Source organism: Ammospiza caudacuta, chromosome 25 (genome assembly GCF_027887145.1).
Source record: "Ammospiza caudacuta isolate bAmmCau1 chromosome 25, bAmmCau1.pri, whole genome shotgun sequence".
NCBI classification, from domain to species: domain Eukaryota; kingdom Metazoa; phylum Chordata; class Aves; order Passeriformes; family Passerellidae; genus Ammospiza; species Ammospiza caudacuta.
In genome coordinates, this window is record NC_080617.1 from 6,440,679 (window position 1) to 6,465,907 (window position 25,229).

A 25,229-nucleotide genomic window follows, 5' to 3' on the forward strand; every position below is an offset into this window, starting at 1 on the left:
GGAATAGGAAGCGATGCCTCTCTCGGAGAGCTCCTATCTGCCACCCGCTGCCTTTGTCCTCAGCCACGTCCTGGGCATCGCCGGCGTCCTGTACTGGAGGAGCCGGAGCAGGGAAGGTAGGGCAGGGAAAGGGGGGTGTTTGGGGGGGCGCAGAGTGCTAAAATGGCCGGCATGACCTGGCACGGGTTGTTGTCCCTCCCCAGGAGCCGTGGCAGCGACAGGGACAGGCGTGGCTGTGGGGAGGAGGGAGGAGGACACGGCCGTGGGGAACGCTCAGTGGGCTCTGAACCCAAATGGGGCTCTGAACCCAAATGGGGAGGGCGGACAGAGTTTGGGAGCCTAAATTTGGCCTCACCACCCATTCCCGGCCTGTGTGAGGCTGAGGATGACCAGGATGAGGGGGGACGAAGCTGCTTTTTGTCTGGCACAATCCCACCACCCCGCTGGGGTTCTGCCTTCCCTGTCCGTGACAGCGGCGTCTCCGTCACCCCCCAGCACCAGCAAGAAACAACCCTGGGAGCTTCTCCCGGACCTGGCACGGCCTCTCCGAGCAGCTGGGGCTGACCCTGCCTCAGTTTCCCAAAATAGGGCCCGCACATGACTGCTCAAGGAGGGCAAGGATTCGTTTCAGGGGTGTGCGATAGCTCCAGGCTCCAGACGGGGATTTGGTGACGCCTTCTCTCCGTCCCGACCTCTTCTTCCCCCTGGGATTTGTTTGTTTTGATTCCTCGCTCTTTCTCTCCGGCCGTGCTTGTTCTCGCCGTGCCTCCGCATGGGGCCCTTTCCCCGCGTCCATGACCGATTCCCTCTTTATTCCCTCTTTTCTTTCCCTTTTTTTTTTTTCCATGCAAAGGGGCGGGACTGCGCAGCCGGGCAGCGCCTGCAGGATTTTCCCTGGATGCTGCTTTTTGAGATTCACTTTTCCTTCCTCCCTCTGAGCTACTGGGGGAGAGGGAGGTTGAGAGGGGATTGCACAAATGTCATGCAGAATGCGCCCTGTCACCCACTAAACCCAGCCTTGCTGCAATTCCTCCCGCTTAAATAATCTCCATGGCTGGGCACTGTTGTCCAGGGATGTTTTTGGGGACCTCTTAGGGGTGTTTTGGGGTTTATCTCTTCCCCATGCTGACCTGCTGCTTCATCCTACTTTGAGGGATGTTCCACCCCAAATCCACCCCTTTTTGAAGAAATCTTGGAGTCAGTGTTGCAAGCAGCAAGTATATTCAAAACCTGGTTTTTTTTCACTGCTTTTTCCCAGAAAAGTGAAGGAAAAGCCCAATCCTGGAATACCAAGATAATTTTGCAGCAGGTTTTTTGCTCTGTGACGCTCTGCCGAGCATCTGCCCTGCTCTCCTTTGCATCACCACGTCTCAGGTGTCTCCCTCATTAAATATCTGGGTGTTGGATACTTTTCCACCGCAGGTATCTCCTGTGCATTCTTCCCGGCTGAGTCAGGCTCCGTTTCCTCTCCCTGGGTGGAAGGCTCTGTAAATCCTGCCCTGTTGGCTCTGTTGTCATGATGGATTATGTCAGGTCTCGAGTTGGCAGCCAGCGTGTTTTAAATACCTTGTGCTCCTCAGCCAGCCAGATTTTTTTTTTTGCATATCCCCCCCTCTCAGAAGTGCCAGGTTCAAAAAGCCCCCTGCACATTCTCATTCTTTGCTTGTTTTGAAGGGAAACCTCTGGGTTAAAATGCTTAAAAATTTGGAAAATTTTTAGGCTTTTTAAGGTAACCAACCCCTCCTTTAGGCCATGGTTGGCTCATATTTAATCCCACTTTCACACTGGGCGTGGGCTTGGAGATATCCTTGAGATCTCAGTGATATCAGTGCCCTGTCTGATGTCTTCTGTGTTCCTTTGGATTTAATAGCAGGAGGAGGTTTGGGAATCACTTCCCAGCTTTATTCCAGGAGCTGGTGGGCAGCACAAACCCCCCGGTTCCCTCCCAAGGATGGCAAAGGGAGCACCATGGGCTGGTGGGATGGAGGATGCCACACCAGGGTTGGGATTAGGGATGGTGCCTGGTCAGAAACCTTTTATCCTGCTGGTTCCTGGGGCTGGGGCTGGGCTCTGGCAGCAGCCTGAGGCAGGAGGAGACACACAGGGATGGAATGGGACAGTGGCACAGCGTGGTGATGATGGAGGAGACATCTGGGGCCGGACGTGTTGGGAGCTGCTGGGGACAGGCAGGCTGCCAGCACAGAGGCTGCTGCAGGCAAATGGGGTGGGAATTGTCTGTGCAGGGCCTTGTGGTGGTGCTGGGGGGGTTCTCTGGCACCCAGCAGCTGTGGGAGCCATGGAAGGTGCCTGGGGATGCTGAGCTCCAGCGGGATGGAGAGTGGGAGTTTTTCTGTCTGTGGGGCAGGATGGTTTTCCCTGTTTCCTTTCACTTGGTGAAAGGAAAACCTCCCCAGGCCTCGCCTTGCCCTTGAGCAGCCACCAATGCCCCTCAAGCCTCTGTGGGGGATTTGTGCCTCAGTGCCCCTGCTCCTTTGGGTTCCTTTGGGATCCCATTTTTGGGGATGCAGTGAGCTGAGCTCTGATGAGCAGTGTTGGGAGAGGAGGTGGGGAGGGAATTAAACCACGTGTGATCCTGTTCATGGCCTCTGCTTGCTGCTGATGCTCCCTGTGAGGGACCTGAGGCTCTGCAGTCCCTTCTCCTGCCACTACCTTGTCTTTGGAGTGGGACAGATTTTCCTTTCCTTTTCCCCAAAATCTTCCCTCTCTCCCTGCCCTGCCTACCTGCCATGCCTCTGCTGACTGTCCCTGGATGGTGACAGGATGGGTTTTTGGTTTGCTGAAACCTCTGCTAGACCAGGGAGAGAACGAGCATGGAGGGGGGGATTGCAACAAGTTATTTGTCAGGGTGACTCTGGAAAAGATTAGCTGGGCAGAGATAAGCTTGCAATGCCTTAATATTGTTAGTAAGCAGTAACCAGCATTATTATTAGCTCAGCTGATAGCACGGGCCCCGGGGCTGGGGAGGTTTAATCTGGTGAGAGCCCGGGAATTAACCGGAGGAGGTGAATCAGGGCAAAAAAAGAGAGGAAAACCCCCAATTTCTGCAGGACATGGGAACGGGGCTTTCATGGAGCCGCCTTTGGGCCGTGGGCACTGCTGGGATGCAGCGTTGGAGTGACAGTGGGACCCGGTGACACCCATGGTGACACCCACGGTGACACCCACGGTGACACCCACGGTGACACCCACGGTGACATCCACCCCTCCTCTGTCCCGTGCGATGCTCGGGGGCAGCAGCGCGGCTCCTCTCGCCCTCCAGGCCGGCAGAAGGGCTGCAGGGCGATTATATTTAGAAGAAGAGGAAGAGAGGCGCTGATAAGGCGGCCCCCGTTATCTCCCCGCGTGCCGAGCTCCGGGACCGGGACATGATTTGGGCACAAGCCTCGGGCTGGCGGACGAGAACAGCCGGGCATTGTCCCTCCCGTCCCTGGTGCAATTAACTGGAAAACAAGAGGAGGAAAAACAAGCCAGGAGCCGGCCTAGCAGGCAGGGCAGTGCCCGGCTCTGCAGGACCAGCCCGCTCCCGCATCCCCGTCCCGCATCCCGCTCCCGCATCCCGGCCCCGCATCCTGATCCCGCATCCCGATCCCGCATCCCGGCCCCGCGTCCCGCTCCCGCATCCCGCTCCCGCATCCTGATCCCGCATCCTGATCCCGCATCCCCGTCCCGCATCCCGCATCCCGCTCCCGCATCCCGCTCCCGCATCCCAATCCCGCATCCCCATCCCGCATCCCAATCCCGCATCCCCATCCCGCATCCCGATCCCGCATCCCGCTCCCGCATCCCCGTCCCGCATCCTGATCCCGCATCCCCGTCCCGCATCCTGATCCCGCATCCCCGTCCCGCATCCCGATCCCGCATCCCGGTTCCGGCTGCGGGAGCCGCTCCGCGCTCGGCATCGCTTCATCCCCACGAACCGGAGGGAGCAGCAGCTCTGCCCTTCGCTGCCGGGAGCGCTCCGAGCTGCCCTGCCGGGGTTCGGGAGGGTTCTGCGGAGCCGGGAGCGGAGCGAGGTCGGTCGGCGGCGATGGCGCGGAGGAGGAACGGGCGCTGCCCGCTCTGCCGGGGGCACCGGGGGTAGGAAGTGGCTCGGTGGGAGGAGCTGTGGCCCTGAACTCATCCGTCCGCACCCGCCGGGGTCGGGCTCGGCGAGCGGGAGGTGCCGGCTGAGGACCCTTCCCCCGGGTGCTGCGGTTTGAATCGCCATCCCGGGCCGGGACCATGGAGAGGCGGCTCCTGGCCGGGGAGAAGCGGCGGCTCAGCGCCTGCCTGGTGTGCCGGATGTGCTGCATTGGTCAGTACCCCCTCCCTGCGTGCCCGGGGACACGGGCTGCATCCGTCCCCACGGGCTCCATCCATCCCCACGGGCTGCATCCGTCCCCACGGGCTGCATCCGTCCCCACGGGCTCCATCCATCCCCACGGGCTGCATCCGTCCCCGGTGGGCACCAGAGTGGGGAAGGGATGAGATACTGTGGATCTGGAGGGGTCTGGTGCAGGAAAATCCCTAAAAATAGAAGTGGGAGTGACACAGCTTCCCCTGCCCTCCATCCATCCCCAGTGGGCACTAGAGTGGGGAAGGGATGTGATACCGCTGCTTTGGAGGGGTCTGGTGCAGGAAAATCCCTAAAAACAAAAGTGGGAGTGACGCAGCTTCCCCTGCCTGAGGACACGGGCTCCATCCATCCCCACGGGCTCCGTCCATCCATCCCCAGTGGGCACTGGAATGGGGAAGGGATGAGATACTGTGGATCTGGAGGGGTCTGGTGAAGGAAAATTCCTAGAAACAAAAGTGGGAGTGACACAGCTTCCCCTGCCTGAGGTTATGGGCTTCATCCATGCCCACCAGGCACTGGAGTTGGGAAGGGATGAGATACTGTGGATCTGGAGGGGTCTGGTGCAGGAAAATCCCTAAAAACAAAAATGGGGTGACACAGCTTCTCTGGAGTTGGGGAAGGGACGTGACACCATGGGTCTGGAGGGGTCTGGTGCAGGAAAATCCCTAAAAACAGGAGTGGGGTGGCCCAGCTTCCCCGGAGTTGGGAAGGGACGCGACACCATGGATCTGGAGGGGTCTGGTGCAGGAAATTCCTTAAAAATAAAAGTGGGGTGACACAGCTTCCCCGGAGTTGGGAAGGGATGTGGTATTGCTGCTCTGGAGGGATCTGGTGCAGGAAAATCCCTAAAAACAAAAGTGGAAGTGGCACAGCTTCCTAGGCTGGCGCCGGCAGCCCCGATGCTCCTGCAGCCGTGCCAAGGCTGGAGCCTGGTGGGATGGCAAGGGAGGGTGGATGTGGCTCTGCCCACGGGTGGATTTTGGCTCCTGGTTCCGTGCCGTGGCCTGGGGACGGAGGGGGACGCAGGGAGGGGACGTTTGTGTCACCCTGTGCCACGTGTGTGGGGGAAGCCGCGGGGTGGGTGAGGAAGAGGAAGAGGAAGCACCGTTGGGTGGTGCTTTGCAGTCGGCGTGGATGGAGACACGGGGAGGTTTTCCCAGGGTCTCTGGGGCTGTGCAGGGACCCCCAGTGATCCCCCCAATCCCAGGAGGGGGTTCTGGAGCTGTCCTGGGGAGCTTGGCTTGGGAAATGCTGTTTTTTTTCTCCTTTTTCTCGATTTTTGACATAAAAACAAAGCAAGGGGTGCTGCTGCCTGGTAGATCCTGATGTCAAAGATGTGTTTGGGGTGAGCGGGGCTCATCCTTTCCCAAAAATCCATGGGCTGGAGATGCAGTGCTCAGGGCTGTGTGCTGTGGGTTGGTGCTGGGGATCTCTGTGTGCTCCATGATTATTGTGCTCCATGGTTATTGTTAAATCCTGCTGGGCACAGGGCTGCCCTGAGCCCCCCTTGCTGCCTGGGGAGCTGAGTGGGACCCTCTGCCCTGTGGGACCGTCTCCTTTAGCCTGTTTGTCTGTGTTTTTCCTCTGTTATTAGTTTTTAATGGAGCAAAAAGCCTCTCTAGAGCTCCCCCATCGCTGTTGGCATCACCACAAATGTCCCATCTTGTCCCCACTGGGGGTGGCACCCACATTGTCACCCTGTCCTGGCAGCACTCAGAGCTCCCAGTGCCCGGCCAGGGCTGAGCTGTGGGACAGAAATAAACATTAAATCCTGGCAATCCAATGAACCAAAAATACAGGGGCAGAATAAGCTGCTAATTGCATGCCGGGCCAGGACCTGTGATGGGACATCTGGGGGTTTATGTAACACCCTAAAACCTTCCACGAGTGGGCAGGGGAAGGGGGGGACACCCTCCTAAAATCGGGCAGACCCCCCTGTGCTGCCTCTGGAGGAGGTGAGGAGTCACAGAGAGGGTGAATTCTGGTTGTGCCCATCCCAGTCATCCACGCTGCTTTCCTTGAGCATCCTTATTCTCAGCAGAGAAAAATAAAAGGTGTATTTGGTTCTGGCTGTCATTTCCCTGCCCTGGGGGCATTCTGGAGCCTCCCATCCCACAGCATTCCCTGAATAAGCTGCCTCTGTTCCCCGTGCCCTGCGCTGGCACCGCCGGCGATGCCTCTGTCTCTTCCCCTCATTTCAAAACCTCATGAGTTTCTGCATGAGAACCACTGACCAAGAGCTGCCTTTGTCTCCTTTTGACAGATGAACGGGACAGAGTCCAAAAGAAAACCTTCACTAAATGGGTCAATAAACACTTGATGAAGGTAAGAGTCACGGATTTTGTTGTAAAGCCACCGAAACGACCGTCCCTCTGCCTGCTGCAGCTCAGGACTGGCAGATAAATGACTTTTTAAGGGTTTTTAAGTTTTTGTTTTTTTTTTAATGCCAGCACTGTTTGTTTTGAGTGTTCATGTGAGTCAGAGCAGAGCAGGATGTGCTGGAAATGTGCTGGAGCCTTTGGAGGGCACTGTAGCATCACCACAGATCCCTTTTATTGCCTGGGCACCTGATCCTTGATTAACATGAGGTTTGTGCATCCTGGGGGAAAGGAGGGGATCCTGAATCCCCCTTTCATCCCCTAGCAGGAAAAATGGTCATTTTTTGCCTTTTGAAGCCAGGATGGAGACAAGATCCAAAGTTTGTTAAGCAGGATTAACGTGGCACCACAAGGTGCCTCCTGCTTTCTTGGTTAATGCTGGGTGGGTTTTAATTAATTCTCAATTTAGCAAAGAAAAAGGAGGAAAAAATATGGTTTGAGCACTAGGTGTCCCAGCTGTGTTTTCCTGCCAGCTTTGCAAAGCTCTGTGCCAAGCTTTGGGCTGCTTCCTAAACCTTGCAGAGGAGGGGAAAACAGAGAGAAATGGGAAAACACAGAAAAATCTCGAGGCTGCTTGGGGGAAATATCCAGGGATTCCCAAGTGGGTGAAACCCCAGGAGAAGCTCTGGGTGTTGGGGGAAGAGAGGCTGCACGTGGTGCCCTTGGGGAGCTGCTCTGCTGCCAGGTGGGAGCTGGGTTTGGGGAGGAATGTGAGGAATGTGAGAAGTTAAATTCAGAAGTTAAAATCATGGGGTTACCCGGGGTGCAGATGGTGCCACAGTTGGATTTTGTGTGTGGAATTGGCAGCAGCTTCTGCCAGGCCATTTGGGAAGGGGGAGGCTGCTTTTCCTGGTCATGATTTTGCTTTTCCTGGTGATGATTTTGCATTTCCTGGTCATGATTTTGCTTTTCCTGGTCATGATTTTGCTTTTCCTGGTCATGATTTTGCTTTTTCTGGTGATGATTTTGCTTTCCCTGGTGATGATTTTGCTTTCCCTGCTGATAATTTTGCTTTCCCTGGTCATAATTTTGCTTTTCCTGGCCATGATTTTGGCATCACTGATGGCTTTTCCCCTCCCCAGGTGCGCAAGCACATCAATGACCTCTATGAAGACCTGAGGGATGGTCACAACCTCATCTCCCTCCTGGAAGTGCTGTCAGGAGTGAAGCTGGTGAGTCCCCAGGGCTGGGCAGGGATTCTGGAGTGCCCCTAAACCCCTCTCCATCCTCTCCCTGCTCCCCTTCAGCCTTCAGCTGTCTTTTCTCACCCCATGGTCTCATTTCAAATGTCTGTCATTGTTTATTTTATTATAATGAATTTTATTATTTAATATTATATTTATCACTGTATATTGTATTTTATATTTTATTTTATTTTATTTTATTTTTATATTTTATTTTATATTATTTTATTTTATTTTTATATTTTATTTTTTATTTTATATTATTTTATTTTATTTTGTATTATTTTATTTTATTTTATATTTTATATTTTATATTTTATATTTTATATTTTATATTTTATATTTTATATTTTATATTTTATATTTTATATTTTATTTTGTTTTATTTTATTTTATTTTTTATATTTTATTTTATTTTATTTTATTTTATTTTATTTTATTTTATTTTATTTTATTTTATTTTATTTTATTTATTTCTACTCAAACACCTGTTCCCCAGGCTGGTCTCTCACCTGATTATGGTGCCTTGGGCAAAGCCCTCTTCTTGCCAAGTTTTACACACCTTCCCCTTCCAGATGTGGCTCCATATTTAAAATCATGGAAAACAGCAGAATTTGACCAAAAACCGCTTCTGTGGCAGCGTGCCCAGCAGTTTATCTCAGATGTGACACTCGTGCTCAGCTCCTGGGTTTGTAGCATCACTGGTGCCTGGAGCATCGTGGAGTTCCCCCTCCTTCCTCCTCCTCCTCCTCCTCTTCCCTCTGTGGCTGACACTCTCCCTCAGCTCTGGGAAGATCCCCATTGCCGTAGCACAGCAGGAATTATTTTAGTTTCCCCCAAAAATAGGATCTGGGCAAAGATCTCCCACATCCCTCCGGAGACGCCGAATGCGATTTTGCGGGGGCTGCAAACTTGGATCGCTCCACTTGTGATCCAGACAGCTTTCCAAAAAATCAGGAGGAAATTCCACTCTTGGAACCCAGGGCGTGCTGGAGACCGAGCCACCTTCACCCCGTGCTGCTGCTGCTGTGTTTTATTTTTTATTTCTGGGTGTTTCTCCTGTTGGAGACTGAGCCACCTTCACCCCGTGCTGCTGCTGTGTTTTATTTTTTATTTCTGGGTGTTTCTCCTGTTGCTGTCTTTTTTTTTTTTTTTTTTTTTTTGGTTTCTCCTCGTGCCTGGGTGTCACATTTTGGTTTCCATTCTGTGTCCCTGCCCTGTGTGCCACCCTCCCCGCCCTCCTCCTCCTTAGCCCGTAGAGCCAGCAGCTCAGTGGAGCCTTCGCCTGGTGGCAGCACCAGCCTGGTGCCGTGCGAGCAGCGAGGAGGAGGAAGATGATGATGATGAAGAAGTAGGTGGAGCCTGCCCCTGGCCGCAGCAGCAGTGCCACCAGATCATCCAGTGCCACCCCAGCGGGGTTTGGGGTAAAACCCAGCTCTGGGTGCTCTGCTGGAGCAGGGATGTGCTCCTGGTCTGGATGGTCTGTGTGTGCACTGCGGGGTCAGCCTGCAGGCAGGACACGCCACCCACCTGCTGTGACAGCACGTGTGTCCCCTCCACGGGGCGGGGGGGGACAGGGACAGCTCCTGCACGCTGCTGGCACTGCATGGACAGGCTCTGGGCACGGCGGGCACCTTGTGGGATCCTGCATGGGGCCGGGGTGGGAGCGAGCACAGCACGGCCCCAGCTGAGGGACAGAGCCCAGGATGCACCCAGATGGGTTTGTCAGCCCTTGTGCTCGGGGTGACAATGCCCTTGTGCAGTGTCACCTCCCTGGAGCACCTTCCTGATGGTCCCCTGCAGCCCTGGAGGTGTCCCCCTGGCAGGGACAGCTTTTCCCTTGGCAGGGGCAGATTTTCCCCTTGCAAGGACAGCTTTTCCATTGGCAGGGACAGATTTTCCCCTTGCTAGGACAGTTTTCCCCTTGGTAGGGACAGATTTTCCCCTTGCAAGGACAGCTTTTCCCTTGACAGGGGCAGATTTTCCCCTTGCAAGGACAGCTTTTCCATTGGCAGGGACAGATTTTCCCCTTGCTAGGACAGTTTTCCCCTTGGTAGGGACAGATTTTCCCCTTGCAAGGACAGCTTTTCCCTTGACAGGGGCAGATTTTCCCCTTGCAAGGACAGCTTTTCCCTTGACAGGGGCAGATTTTCCCCTTGCAAGGACAGCTTTTCCCCTTGGCAGGGGCAGATTTTCCCCTTGCAAGGACAGTTTTCCCCTTGGCAGGGGCAGATTTTCCCCTTGCTAGGACAGTTTTCCCCTTGCAGAAACACGTTTTCCCCTTGCAGGGATAGCTTTACCCCATGCAGGGACAGTTTTCCCCCTTGCAAGGACAGTTTTCCCTTTGCAGGGACAGATTTTGCCCTTGCAGGGGCAAAATTTCCCCTGGCAAGGACAGTTTTCCCTTTGCAAAGACAGTTTTCTCCTTGGCAGGGGCAGCTTTACCTCTTGGTAGGGACAGATTTTCCCCTTGCAGGAACACCTTTCCCCTTGCAAGGACAGTTTTCCCCTTGCAGGGGCAGCTTTACCCCTTGGCAAGGACAGATTTCCCCTTGCATAGGCAGATTTTCCCCTTGCAGAAACACCTTTGCCCCTTGGCAGGGGTGGATTTTCTCCTTGCAGGGACAGATTTTCCCTTTACAGGGGCAGATTTTCCCCTTGCAAATCCAACTTTTCCTTGCTGGGACAGCTCTTCCCTTCAGGCTGGAGCAGGAAGGTGACTCAGAGCACTTGGGGTGTCCCAGCAGTTCAGAACATGGCTGTGGGCTGTGTCCCCCCACCATGGCTGGAATCAGATGGTCTTTAAGGTCCTCTCCAACCCAAACCTCCTGTGATCCCATGAAAATTCCTCATCTTGAGGCTGGGATTTGCTTTTGGGTGCTGCTCCTCCCGCACCTGCTGATTCAAAGCCTCCCATCCCCTTTCCCTGCCTGTGGCTCAGCTGATGGAAACCTCTGGAAATCCCTTAGCTTCAGCAGAGATGGGCAAGGCCCAGGGTGTCTCTTGTGCCCTTTCCTAAGGGTTTCAGAGGTGCCTGGAGCAGGAGTCCCTTCCCAAGGGGTTCAGAGGAACTGGAGCATCAGCCTCTGCCGTGTGTGGGAAGAGCTGCAGGGGCTGGTGCTGAGCTCAGGGTTCCTCTGCCCTCATGGGGACCTGCAGTCCTGAGTCCTCCTGTCCTGAGTCCCCCTGAGTCCGTCTGTCCTGCCTCTGCTTCCACCTGGACATACTGGACTCTGTTCCTGTTTGAGTTCATCTCTTTGCTGAATCCTCTTCCCAGCCTGTCTGGCTGTCCCTGAGCTGGGCAAAATCCTGCCCTGGGATCTCAGAGGTCCAACCAGGCCTGCACACAGCCCTCAGGACCTCAGCAGAGATCTGGATCTCAACATCTTCCCACCTCCATCTCCCACCAGGGCATTTTAACCTTCTTCCAGCAGGACTGTGCATAGCAATGACTTCATTTACTCCAGACCAAGGCACAGCAGGATGTGTGGGGGGCACAGGGGGTCACAGCAGCACGCTGAACAGCTCCCAGGGGGGGATCACTGTGCATGTGGGGTGCTGCCAGCCCAGCCCCAGCAGCAGCCTGACCTAAAAGTGCTGCCTTGTGTCTTTGCAGCCGCGTGAGAAGGGGCGGATGCGCTTCCACCGCCTGCAGAACGTGCAGATTGCCCTGGATTTCCTGAAGCAGCGACAGGTGAGGGCTGATAAAAGCTCATCCAGCAGAGCTGGGTGGTTTTGTGTATTCTTTGTCTTGTCTGAGGCTTTTGGGAGGAGTGCAGGAGCAGCCTGTGCTGGGGTGTGCCCGTCTCTGTGGCGCTGACGGAGGGTGGATTGCAGGGGGATTTTACTCTGTGGATTTTCTCCTGTGGGTGTTGTGCCTCTGGAAACCAGCCCTGCACACAAAAACCACTGTGAAAAAGGGACCTGACCCCAGCTCTGAGAAAGGGTTGGCAAATGTCATTTCTGCACCCCAAAAAGGCTGCCCTGGGGCTCCCTGGCAGATCCCTGCTGTGGGCATGGGTGGCTGTGGCACGTCTGTGCCTTCCCACCAATTTCTGGGGACATGTGGCAGCTGGCTCTGCCCAGCCCACACAGCCTTGACCTCGGGGCTCATGGACTTATTATCCCCCAGTTTTTGGAGGGCAGGCTCTCTCCAGCAGGTTTTTGGGAGCTGCACAGCCCTGGGCAGATCCTGCCTGGAGCAGTGGGATGCATCCTGAGACTTGTTGCCTGCACAGCCCCAGGGGTTGGGTGTCCTGTTCTGCCTGTTGGGTCAGGTCCTCCCCACCGTGATGCTCCCAGATATGCCACGGTGATGATGATGATGATGATGATGATGATAAATGGTACCAGTTCATGCTGGAGCAGAGACTCCTCTCCCTCGCTGCTGGCCCGAGGGCATGGAATAAATTTGAGCACATTCCCTACTCCAGGGAGGGTGAGCTGCTTCCAGCCCCCCTCCTCCTCCTCCTCCTCAGCTCCTTGATAGAGACATTTTGCCAACGGCTCTGGGGAACTTGTTTCTCCACTTGGATGAAACAGCTTTTCCCTTTGAAGTGTGGTGGCCTTGCTGGGATCTTACCCCAGAATGATCCATGGGGTGCTGGGGAGAGGAGACTCCCCCTGGGAGGAGTGAGGGTGTTCCTGCCTTTATTAGAGCTTGATTTTGAGTTAAAGCTGCAGTTACAGCTTGGTCATCCCCGTTTTGCCCCCTCTCTGTGCTCTGTAGCTGTTCAATTATGCAGCAGTGCTCAGGGCTTTGGGGACGCTGCTCTGTGAGCTGAACTAAAGCCATTAAGTGCTGGGAAAGCACTTCAGGATGGAGAGTGCTGGAAACATGGAAAAATCCATCTCTGCCTCTTTGGGAAGCCCTGGGATCTTCCTGTGTGCCTGCTCCTCACTGGGGTGGCCCTGGGGACAGCGTGGTGGGGACATGTCCTTGTGCTCTCCATGTGAGGCTGACGGGAAGCTTTAACCCTGTTTGCCTTTTTTTCCAAGGTGAAACTGGTGAATATCCGCAATGATGACATCACAGATGGCAACCCCAAGCTCACCCTGGGGCTCATCTGGACCATCATCCTCCACTTCCAGGTAGGACACGGGATTTTCTTGCCGTCAGGAGCTGTGGAATCCTTGTTTTTCTGCATTTTCCGTGGAGATGTCAGCACATGGATGGGCCTGGAGGTTCATGGCAGTGTCATGGAGACCACGCTGGGAGAGCAGCAGCAGCTTGCCCTCATCATTTGCATAATGAAATCATTAATGATGGGTTGTGTGGTTTGTTGGCCGTGCCTGGTTGCTCAGCTGGAGTGTCTGGAGAAGAGTAAATTTGGAAGGGGCCAGGGGTTTTATCCCAGGGCACTGCTGACCCTTTGGGTGAAGAACTTTTCACTGGCATGGAATGTGTCAGCCGGGTGACAGCACAGGCATGGCAGAAGTGCCCTGACCTGGGACTGTCTCTGTGTGCTAGAGATGCTGTTGGAAAAGCGAATTTTGGGTCTTATATGGCTTCAAATTATCCAATTGTAGCTCTGATGGCTTCAGGGGGTGACGTGACCATCAGTGAGTTGGCATTTGGGGTTTGATGGTCTCAGGGGGTATGTGCCCATCAGTGAGTTGGCATTTGGGGTTTGATGGCTTCAAGGGGTGATGTGTGCCCATCAGTGAGTTGGCATTTGGGGATGATGGCTTCAAGGGGGTGACCTGTGCCCATCAGTGACTTGGCACTTGGGGTTTCATGGCTTCAGGGGGTTGATGTGTGGCCATCAGTGAGTTGGCATTTGGGGTTTGATGGTCTCAGGGGGTGGCATGTGCCCATCAGTGAGTTGGCATTTGGGGTTTGATGGCTTCAAGGGGGTGACCTGTGCCCATCAGTGACTTGGCACTTGGGGTTTCATGGCTTCAGGGGGTTGATGTGTGGCCATCAGTGAGTTGGCATTTGGGGTTTCATGGCTTCAAGGGGTGATGTGTGCCCATCAGTGAGTTGGCATTTGGGGTTTCATGGCTTCAAGGGGTGATGTGTGCCCATCAGTGAGTTGGCATTTGGGGATGATGGCTTCAAGGGGGTGACCTGTGCCCATCAGTGACTTGGCACTTGGGGTTTCATGGCTTCAGGGGGTTGATGTGTGGCCATCAGTGAGTTGGCATTTGGGGTTTGATGGTCTCAGGGGGTGGCATGTGCCCATCAGTGAGTTGGCATTTGGGGGTTGATGGCTTCAAGGGGGTGACCTGTGCCCATCAGTGAGTTGGCACTTGGGGTTTCATGGCTTCAGGGGGTTGATGTGTGGCCATCAGTGAGTTGGCATTTGGGGTTTGGTGCTGTATGGCCTCATCTCTGTGGGATCTGCTGTATCCCAGCTCCCTGCCTTATCCCTGCTGGCATCTTCCAGGCAGGACTAGTGTGGCTGTGAGACTCGTAAGGAAGATTCCACTGGAAGATTGTATTTTTGGAGACTGGGCAGTGCCTCAGGGAGAGGCTTTTGGGGTCAGCCTGAGGCTGAGCTGGGTATGAGGCTGCTGACAGGGCTCTTCCCAGGCTTTGGCCCTGGGAGCAGCCGGGGTCAGGCTCTGCATGCTGATGAGTCACTGTCATTCTGTGGGGCCCTGGCTGTGGCATCTCGTCCCTGCTGTCCTTGTGGTCATCCTGGTGCATCCTCTCTTGCAGGAGAGGGGCATCAGGAGGTCCTGGGTGCCCTCCATGGCCGGGAGGGGACACTGCCACCCTGGTGTGGGTGACACGGGAGCAGGGCTGGTGCTGGTGAGCCTGTGCATCCTGCTCCCACTGCTGCACTAACGGGATTTTTTCTGGGGTTGTAGCTCCATTGTGAACCTCTTAATCTCCCTTAGTGTCCCAGTGCTGCTGCCTGGGGGCAGGCGGCTGGGAGAGCCCCAGAGGGGTTGGGGATGGGATGGTGCTGCTGTGGAGCTCAGGCTGTGCCAGCTCTGTCGTGGTGAAGATGAGGAGGGTGCCTTGGTGCCCTGGGGGCTTTTCCTCATGTCCTGAGAGCTCTTGTGGTCACTGTTTTCCCTTAGTCATCCTCTGGATTGCTCCCTATTGAGCGTTTCCCGTTGAGCATTTCCTCATTGAATGTTTCCCTGCTTCCTGGGGCTGAGCTCAGTCCCCCCATCTTTGTGTCCCCAGTTTTTGCCTCACCCCCCTTTTGGTGCGTGTTACCCTGCCCTGGTCCCTCTAAGCTGGCAGGCAGAGTTGGGGTGCTCATTCCCCTCAAACCCCTGCCCTGGGAGGCGTTTGGGGCAGGAACCACAGGGGAGAGGCAGAACTGGGCTGGGCAGCATCATCATCCTCCCGTTCCCGTTCCTGCCGGGACCCTCTGGCTGCAGCTCCCTGGAGCGATGCTGGGTCCCCAGGGCACTTCTGTGCCCCAAACTGGGTGAGCCTGGCAGCACATCAGTTGGGCTTTTGGGGCTCCCGGAATGAAGAATGAAGAATTAAGGAGCAAACCTTGCGAACTGGAGAGAAGCAGCCCTGCGGAGCATGCAGAGTCACTCTGACTCCTCCCTGCTTTTTTTTTTCTTTTTTTTTTTTCCCTTCCCATTTCTCTCCCACCCCTTCCTTTATTCTACCTTTGCCAACCTTCCTTTAGGTTTTGTGTTTTATCCCCGTCTTCCCCAGCCTCTCCCACTCCCCTCCTCGATTGCTGCTCCCCCCTGTTTGTGTTGGCAAGGGCCGTGCTCCAATTACCTCATATTTGGAGAGAAGGACGCCGCAGCCAATCCCCGCTCCCTCTGCTTTTAGGTCAAGTGATTTCTGAACTGCAGTGAGATGCTTTGAATTTGTCTTCTCGCAGCGCCCAGGCTGTAAGATGGCTGTCTGGAGCGGCGGCGGTGGCGGCAGGGCTGGCGGGAGGGGACGGCGACAAGGGGCGCTCGGTGGAACGCGGTGTCGGATCCGATGAAGCCCCGCTTGGGATTTATTCGGGAGCCGGCGACTCGCCCAGCTGCCTTCCTGCCGAGCAGCGGGAGATGGGGAATTCGCTGGGCTGCGTTAAAGAGCAGAAGGAAAAAGCTGCGGGGAAGAAGGCACCGCTGTCTCCCAAAAAAAGGGTGCGCTTCAAGCGGAGGCGGAGAGGGAAGAGGAGAGCGATGCCCGAGGCGGCCCCGCAGGAGGAGCCGCCGGCGCTGGAGGTGGCCGAGGATGAGGATGAGGCGCTCAAAGCAGCGAAGGCATCCCCAGGGCAGGAGGGAGGAGAGGAGGAGCCCTCCGGCAGCCGGGACGCCGATCTGGGTGCGCTGCATCCCGGCATCATCGTGCAGGTGAAGGAGCGCTTCCAGGGCGAGCTGCAGAAAGCGCGCCTGGTGCTGGAGCCGCAGCGGCCGGGTGTGGCGGGAGCTGCCCGGGAGGAAGGCACCACCGTCATCGCCCGCCTGCTGGACAACCCGGCCGACAAGGACTGCGAGAAGGCGGTGAGCCGCCTGGTCGAGCTGCAGAGGAGCGGCAGCTGCCGGGCTGTGCTGCTGCCGCTGCGCGCAGGGACCGATGGCCGTGCTGGGACACTGCTGTCCCCGGCCAGCGCCGTGCCCGGCCGGGAACCGGCACCCAGGGATGCCTGGGGGAAAGGAGGCAGCGATGAATTCACCTCCAGCGCCGTGCCCGGCCGGGAACCGGCACCCAGGGATGCTTGGAAAGGAGGCAGCGATGATCCCGTGCCCGGCCATGAACCGGCACCCAGGGATGCTTGGAAAAGAGGCAGCGATGATCCCACCTCCAGCACCGCCTGGACCTGCTCCTCCTCCTCCGCAGCAGAGCCGGGCACCGTGTCCGAGCTGTCCACGCCGTCCCCCATGGTGGATCAGCTGGAGAACCCCAGCGTGGGGAGAGGCTCGGGGTTGCCGTCGGAGGGAGATGGGGCCGGGCCGGCGGCGTCCCGCAGCCCCTCGTCCCTGAGCGGCAGCGCGGCCCGCAGCTCCTCGGGGTACGGCAGCGAGCGGCCGGCCAAGGGCACCGGAGCTGCTGGGAGCACGGTGTCACCCGCTGATGGTGGCCTCAGGCTCGCTCTGGAGGGCCGGGCTTGCAGGGGGAGCTCGGGGACAGCCGGAGCAATGGTCAGTGTGTGAGTGTGCCCCCTTTCTGGAGTGGGGTGGGAGGATCTGGCTATGGGGACCCCAAATCCTGCTGGCTCCTGGGCATGGTGATTTCAGCTCAGGGACCCCTAATCCTTCTGGCTTCTGTGCATGGTCATTTCAGCTCAGGGGATCCCGAATCCTGGTGGCTCCCGGGCATGGTGATTTCGGCTCAGGGCACCCCAAATCTTGGTGGCTCCTGGGCATGGTTGTTTCGGCAAGGACCAATCTCGTGCTGTGGCAGGATGGCAGGGGCAGAAAGCTCCTGAGGCTTTTCCCCTGCGGCATCTCCTCTGGGAAAGTATCCCTTGGGGAGTGAGCCGTCCTGGCAGGGTGGCAGGATGCTGGGGCAGAAAGCTCCTGAGGCTTTTCCCCTCCACTGGGAAAGCATCCCTTGGGGACTGAGCTGTCCTGTCCCTGCTCCTGGCACAGGCAGGCTGACAGTGACAGCTCCTGGATGCAGTGGGTGCGGCTGGTGGCTGCTGTCACCACTGCCACTTGTGCCCTCAGGGTGTGAATTTGGGGTGTCCCCTTCCTGCTGCCTGTGCAGGATGGATGGCAGCAGGATGAACATGGAGATGTGGGGGCTCTGCCTGCCCTGAGGGGTCTCCAGGAGGAACAGGAGGGGATGGTGCTGTGTTTCAGAGCCTGTTGCTGCTTGCTGGTCACTGTTTTGGGGGTGACAGCATGGGCAAAGATGTCCTTGGGTCTGGTCAAGCTGTGAATGCCCCAGGACAAGTGTGTGGTTCAAGGGGCCGTGGCCCTGATGCCTTTGCCAGGTTGGGACCACTGTCACAGCCACCATGTGGCCTTCAGCATCCTGCCACCAGCTGCTTGATGAACAGAGCTGATGCTGGAAGGGTTTGGCCCCAATTCCTGCGAGTTTCCACTCTCTTTTCTTGCTGGTGCCTCCCTAAATCTTTGTCCTGTCACAGACATGTGAAGAAAGGAGGGTGGAGCTGGTGCCGCACCCTGCACCTCCATAAGCACATCTCTGGGAGAGTTTCCACCAAGGATGCTCTCAGGGAGCAGGCCCAGTGCTTGGAGACCCCCAGTGCTGTGTCAGGGATTAAAAATAAAGGATTTCTCAGATCTGGGTGCTGTGAGTGCTCCTGGATGGGCAGCACTGCTGGAGTGGGGCACAGCTGGTGGGTGGGTTCACAGAAGGGTTAATTCTGCTCTTAATTAAGAGCCATCAGGTAATTAATAAAGAGGTGCTAAGCCAGAGGGAGCTTTGTGGGTCCTCCCTGGAGGTGCGGAGGGTCCCATCCTGCTGCTCACCCAGGACATCATCCCGTCCATCCCAGCTCTGCCACCAGGTGCCTGCTCCTGACATCCCTGGGGAGAGGGGAAAGAAAGCCCCGGGGCTGGAGGAGTTAAAGGCAGCTCCGGCAGCGTGGCAGCAGCTGACAAAGAGCAGTTCTATGTGTGATGAGCGTGTCAGGCTGGAGAGGGAGGTGAGCTGCAGCATACCAATGACACCGGCGGGGCGGGACAGACGCTGCTAATCCCCCAGGTCCCTGTCTCCTGCCTGCTCGGGGATGTCTGACAGCCCTGAGCGCTGCCAGCGCCCAGCTGAGCGTGTTTTTGGGAGGGGTTTGGGTGTTTTCAGGGCTGGGTGCTGGCGCACCTGCTCCCTGCAGTGCCGGGAGGAGGAATTTGGGGAGCAAACAGCCTGCGTTGCTTTTCTGTGGGCACCCTGGAAAATCTGCGTGGCTCCCACCCTCCCCTTTGTCCTGCCCTTAATTAAGGGGAGGTAATTGTGCCGAGTGGGGAGCTGGGGAGGGGAGGGTGAGGAGGAAGCCGTGCCAGTCAGGAATTTGCTGGCATGCGGGGACACATGCGTGGCGTCACGTGCCAGTCTGGGACTCGCAGCCAGCCCTGTCTGAGGGGTCCGTGACTGGCGCTGCCTTTGGTTGGGAACTGGGTCACAGCACCCCCTGGCACCAGCACCCCCTGGCACCAGCCAGGCACAGGGGGGATGTCACATCCTTCTCCCCATCCTTCCCTTTTCCCCCAGTGTGGAGCTGCTTTCCATGGCTGGAGGTCAGAGAGCTCCTCTCCAAGTGTTTTCCCACTTCTTAAGTTGGTGTTTTTTACAACAGCTCCAGGTGGAGCTCCCCTGCCACACCTGCAGCTCCAACAAGAGATTTTGGTGGTGGTCCCTTGTCCTTGCCCACCTTTGGTGCTGCTGGGTGGCAGTGATGACCATTCCAGGAGCCCCAGGTGTCTGAGGGTGCTGGGGTGGGAGCAGTGAGGGTGCAGGAGGGTGCACGGTGTGTTTGGAGCAGGGAGAGGCAGGAAAGGACCTGCCTGGGGCCTCCTCTCTCCAGGACGTTGTGTTCCCAGTGAGGTGTGTCCCTGGCTGTGGGGACAGGGGTGGTGCACAGGGAGTGGCTCTGGTGATGGTTGGCAGCTGGGGTTTGGAGCTGTCAGCTCGTGTCCCAGCTGGGCTGGGCTGTGTGGCCAAGCAGCCCCTGGTGGCCCTGTGAAATGGGGTTGGAAAATGTCTGGCTCTGCCTGTTTGGATCTCCAGCCTGCCCAAACAGATCCTGTGACCCCTTCCCAAATTCCTTGGCCTTCCACAGTGTCCCCTCTCCCCATGGTGACCACGAGTTGCCTCCTGCCCTTTCTGGTAGCCAGGTCTGGGGCAAGGAAATCCTGGTGGATTTCCCTGCTCCTGCATCCTCCCATGGCTGTGCTGCTTCCTTGCAGATCTCTGACATCTACATCAGCGGGGAGCTGGGGGATATGTCAGCCAAGGAGAAGCTCCTGCTGTGGACACAGAAGGTGACAGCAGGTTACATCGGGCTGAAGTGCACCAACTTCTCCTCCTGCTGGAGCGATGGCAAGATGTTCAACGCCCTCATCCACAGATACAGGTGGGCAGGGAGCAGCAATGGGAGTGTCAGGAGGGTGGGAGGAGGGATGAGGGTCTCCCAGGGGTCTCTGCCCACCACTGTGGTCAGTGATGGGCTGGAGTGCTTGGAGATGTGGCAGGGGGCAATGTCTTTTATACCTGGAATTCTCTCTTCTGCCAGTGTTTTTTCCTGCTTCTTGTTATTTTTTACAACAGGGTGCTCCAGGTGCAGCACCCCTGCCACACCTGCAGCCCCAGCAAGAGATTTTGGTGGCGGTGGTGGTAGCTGTGGTGGAGGGGATGCTTGGAATGAGCAAAAGACACATCAGGTTGCAGGAAAAAAAAATCCTAATGAGGTTGGGTAGAGAGGCAGAAATGAAAAGCTTTAAAACTCTTGAGTGCTGCAGTGCTGCCCTTTTGCTCTCCATGAACAGCAGCACTTCCATCCATGCTTTTATCCAAGCATCTTGGAGGTCTCCCAAGCAGCAGTTAATCCTCTCTTGATTCCTTCTCCCCCAGCTAGCAACAAGAGGTTTTTCTTTGCAGCCTGAACCCCCTTTCCAAAGGGGATGAGCCAGGGAAGTCCTGCAGCCCCTTGCAGAGCCCCCACGTGGGGCAGGAGCTCAGACCAACCCTGGGAGCCACCCATGGCAGTGATGCCCACCTGGGATGCTCTGCCCTGCCCACCTGGTGCTGGCTGTGACTCTGGGATGTGTCTTGCAGGCCAGATCTGGTGGACATGGAGAGGGTGCAGATCCAGAGCAACAGGGAGAACCTGGAGCAGGCCTTCGAGATCGCCGAGCGCCTGGGGGTCACTCGGCTGCTGGATGCTGAAGGTGGGTGCCCAGGGTGTGACACCACTGCAGGGACATGCCAGCCTCTCTTCCCTCTCCTTTCCTCACTGCCTTTCTGCTTCCCTCCTTCCAGATGTGGATGTTCCCTCTCCAGATGAGAAATCTGTGATAACTTACGTGTCTTCAATCTACGATGCCTTTCCCAAAGTCCCCGAGGGAGGAGAAGGGATCAGCGCCATCGTAAGCACTGCTGAGGGCTGGGAGGCTGGGACAGCCTTTTGTGGGGCAGCTGGGGGTGCTGGGCAGGGTTTGGGGAAGGGGCTGTTCCCTGTGGGAAAGGGCTGAGGAGAAGGAGGAGAACCCCATTATGGTGTCTGCCCTGTGACCTGCTGGGGTGTCTGTAAAGCCACAGCAGGAAAAAAGCTGAGCTTGGAGAGAGCAACCAGCAAGGAGAATCCTCCTCCTCTTCCTCCTCCCTGTACCTGGGGTGGCATCACAGCAGGAATGCCCTGGCACATGAATCCACCCTGCAGCACCTCAGTTCCTCTGTGATTTGCCCACCAGCAGTGCTTGCAAAGACGCTCTCGCCCCACAGGAGGTGGATTCGAGGTGGCTGGAGTACCAGACCCGTGTGGAGTCCCTCATCTCGTGGATCAAGCAGCACACGATACTCATGTCAGACAAATCCTTCCCCCAGAACCCTGTAGAGCTAAAGGTAGGTGCTGGACAAGGTCTCTCCTCAGTGTCTCCAGTGCTGAGGGATGTGGCACTCCCCAGGGTGGTTCCTGATGAGCCTTTCTCGTCCCAGGCACTTTATAACCAGTACATACACTTCAAAGAAACGGAAATCCCAGCAAAGGAGCAGGAGAAAGGACAGATAGAGGAGCTCTACAAACTGCTAGAGGTAAGGATCATCCTGGCTGCCCAGAGGCTGGTAGGTGGGAGTGCTGTGCTTTTTCAGCAGTGCTGAACTGTGCTCAGTTCAGGTTTATTTTGGAGTGGAGAAGTGGGAACACCCCTCAGGATAAATGAGCGGAGGCAGAGCGCCTCTTCCCTCGCTGGAATCTCAAAGCAGAGGTGGGAAATGCCATCCTGCTGATGTTTCCCCCAGGTTTGGATCGAGTTTGGGCGCATCAAGCTGCCCCAGGGCTACCACCCCAACGACGTGGAGGAGGAGTGGGGCAAGCTCATCATCGAGATGCTGGAGCGCGAGAAGCTCCTGCGGCCGGCGGTGGAGAGGTGGGTGCTGTGCCCCTGGCAGGGACATCCCCTGCTCCTTCCTCACCCAAAACCCCTCCCTCACCTCCCTCTGTCCTTCCAGGCTGGAACTGCTGCTACAAATCGCTAACAAAATCCAGAATGGTGCTCTGAGCTGTGAGGAAAAGCTCACCCTGGCCAAGAACACGCTGCAGGCTGTGAGTGGGGAGTGGGGTTTGCCCCTCCTGGTTTTATTGATTTGTTTGTTTTCCTGCTCTTGTTTTGTACCCGTCTCCTCTCCTCTCTTCTGCCTGGAATGTTTTCCTTTTTTTCTGCCCTTGAGCCTGTCCTAGAGGTGCTGTAGGGGTGGTGGCAGATATTTGGTGATCCATGGATCACCTTGAGGACAGAGGGATGGGGAATGGTTTTGTTTCTGAGAATACAGCAAGTGGGGCTGGACATCTGCAGAGAGGAGAACAGCACTTTTAGGAAAGCTTGTTGAGTATTTTTTTGTTGTATAATGAGGCTTAAAACCCCCAAAAATCTGTTTTATTTGCCTGGTGGAAAGGACTCAGTGGCAGACCCTGGGTGGGGAGCAGGTTTCTGAAGAGATTTTCTTTGTTATAGGAGAAAAGACATAGCAGGAGCCCCAGCATCCTCGGGCACCTGGGGCTCCTGGAATGGTCATCACTGCCACCCAGCAGCTCCCAGGGTGGGCAAGGAGAAGGGACCACTCTGGTGGTGTTCAGGATGAGGGAAGAAAAGAGAATCTTGACTCCATGTTTCAGAGGGCTGATTTATTATTTTATGATATGTATTATATTAAAAGAAAACGATTTGTTAAAACTACACTAAAGAATGGAAGAAAGGATTTCATCAGAAGGCTTGAAAGGAAAGGAATGGGATGATAATAACATTTTGTGATTGATTAGAGAGTCTGAGACAGCTAGACTGTGATTGGCCATTAATTAAAAACATTCACATGAGACCAATCAAAGATGCCCCTGTTGCATTCCACAGCAGCAGAAAATTATTGTTTCTAAGGCCTGTCAGCTTGTCAAGAGAAAAAATCCTAACAAAAAAGATTTTTCAGAAAATATGTGTGTAACAGACCACCACTAATATCTCTTGTTGGGGCTGCAGGTGTGGCAAGGGAAGCTCCACCACCAAAATCTCTTGTTGGGGCTGCAGGTGTGGCAAGGGAAGCTCCACCACCAAAATCTCTTGTTGGGGCTGCAGGTGTGGCAGGGGACCTCCACCTGGAGCATAAAAAACACCAATTTAAGAAGCAGGAAAACACTTGGAGAGGAGGTCTCTGCCCTCCAGCCATGGAGCAGCTCCACGTTGGGGGAAAAGAGAAGGATGGGGAGAAGGCTGTGCCATGGGGCAGTGGCAGGAGATGCTGTGACCCAGCACCCCGTGACTCTCGGCCCCACTCAGGGCTGAGGGGGGCTCGTCCTGAGTGTCCCCTGTCCCCTCAGGACGCTGCTCACCTGGAGGCAGGCCAGCCCGTGCAGCACGAGGCCGACGTGGTGGCGTTCCTGCAGGAGAGCGAGGGGCTCATCCGCCAGCTCCAGGTGGACGTGCAGATCCTCCGCGACGAGAACTACTACCAGCTGGAGGAGCTGGTGTTCAGGTGGGCTTGAGGGGCTTCCTCAGGGGCTGCACAGCCCCTCTGCGTGGGGCACATCCCCTCAGGGGCTGCACAGCCCCTCTGTGTGGTCACCGATTGTTGTGGTGTTTTGAGGGTCCCCAGGGTGAGGTGAGAGATGAGAATTGACTCCCAGGTTGTCAGAAGGCTGATATATTATATTATATTATATTATATTATATTATATTATATTATATTATATTATATTATATTATATTATATTATATTATATTATATTATATTATATTATATTATATTATATTATAGTATTTATAGTATATATAGTATATATATACTATAATATATATATATAGTATAGTATAATATATATAATTATATATACTATACTATATTATACTATACTATACTATATTATACTATACTATATTATACTATACTATATTATATTATATATAGTATATATATACTATACTATATATATAGTATAGTATAATATATATAATTATATATATTATATTATATTATATTATATTATATTATATTATATTATATTATATTAAAATGATAAACTAAAACTATACTAAAGGAAGAGAAAGGAGACATCAAAAGCTTAGACAAGAATGAATAATAAAAACTCCTGACTGACCAGAGAGTCTGACACAGCTGGACTAGGTTTGGTTATTAAGTTAAAACAATTCACATTAAACCAATCAAACTTGCTGGTAAGCAACCTCCAAACCACATTCCAAGCAATCGGATAATTATTGTTTACATTTTTTTTTTTTCTGAGGCTCCTCAGCTTCTCAGGAGGAAAAATCCTGGCAAAGGGATTTTTCAGAAAAAATGGTGATTCACATGTCCATCTCCTTACCTGATATATGGTCTCCTCGAGCCAGGTCTCATAAGCTCTTGGAGATTTATATTGCACCTAAGATAGCTCAGCTACCTTAGAACGTATAAAATCAGCAGGATGGCTTCTGTGGTAGTATTGGAAACAGAAAAGTTTTAATAAAAGGCAAAATAACCAAACTCTTTACAGAGAAAAACCGAGCCAGGTGCAAGGGGTTCTTGCTCTTGGTAAAACACCTCACAAAAGCCATTAGTTTCTTTGTTCTCTAAAAGCAATTAGTTTATTTGTTCTCTTTTTCTAGTAAATTGCTTAGGTGGAACCTTTTGGCTCCTGTCCAATTGTCCATCCTTAAGTCTGAGGTGAAGTCCCCCAGGTCCTATGAGGTGTCTTTACCTAATCAAGGAGAGAAACCTCTGGGTTTTTTCTTTCTTTTGGGGACCAAGGATAGTTTTGTCACTCTGTGACATTCCCATCCTTACCCACTCCTTGCTTGCTCCCCCAGGACCATGAGGCTGAAGGACGAGCTGGTGACGCTGAGGTTGGAGTGCACCAACCTGTACAGGAAGGGCCACTTCTCCACCCTGGAGCTGGTGCCCACGTCCACGCTGAGCACCACCCACCTCAAGGGCGAGTCCCTGACCAAGGGGCTCCACACCTCCTCGGCCTCCTGGTTCAGGAAGCCCATGACCAGGACGGAGCTGGTGGCCATCTCCTCCTCTGAAGATGAAGGCAGCCTTCGCTTCGTCTACGAGCTGCTGGCCTGGGTGGAGGAGATGCAGGTGAGGAGATGCTGGGCCAAACCTCCTGCCTGTGCTCAGGCTGATGGGGGAAGCTGCCCCCAGGCCTTCTCCTGCCTTTATCTGTGAATATTTGCTTTGGTGGTTTGGAATTTTTTGGAGATCTGAGGCATCTGTCT

At 54.9% G+C, this 25,229-nt stretch overlaps 1 protein-coding gene across 1 annotated transcript in view; it reads left to right on the plus strand.

Moving 5' to 3' along the window:
• The window catches only part of MACF1 (microtubule actin crosslinking factor 1), a 146,076-nt gene that overhangs the window by 27,454 nt on the left and 93,393 nt on the right, over positions 1 to 25,229 (plus strand). Inside the window, exons 2-14 of the mRNA XM_058819643.1 lie at positions 6,621 to 6,682; positions 7,818 to 7,907; positions 11,536 to 11,613; positions 12,918 to 13,010; positions 19,716 to 19,882; positions 20,584 to 20,696; positions 20,788 to 20,894; positions 21,250 to 21,369; positions 21,463 to 21,558; positions 21,766 to 21,893; positions 21,976 to 22,069; positions 23,333 to 23,487; positions 24,816 to 25,092. Of these exons, the coding sequence (XP_058675626.1) occupies positions 6,621 to 6,682; positions 7,818 to 7,907; positions 11,536 to 11,613; positions 12,918 to 13,010; positions 19,716 to 19,882; positions 20,584 to 20,696; positions 20,788 to 20,894; positions 21,250 to 21,369; positions 21,463 to 21,558; positions 21,766 to 21,893; positions 21,976 to 22,069; positions 23,333 to 23,487; positions 24,816 to 25,092 (1,580 nt within the window). The remainder of the gene's footprint in view (positions 1 to 6,620; positions 6,683 to 7,817; positions 7,908 to 11,535; positions 11,614 to 12,917; positions 13,011 to 19,715; positions 19,883 to 20,583; positions 20,697 to 20,787; positions 20,895 to 21,249; positions 21,370 to 21,462; positions 21,559 to 21,765; positions 21,894 to 21,975; positions 22,070 to 23,332; positions 23,488 to 24,815; positions 25,093 to 25,229) is intronic.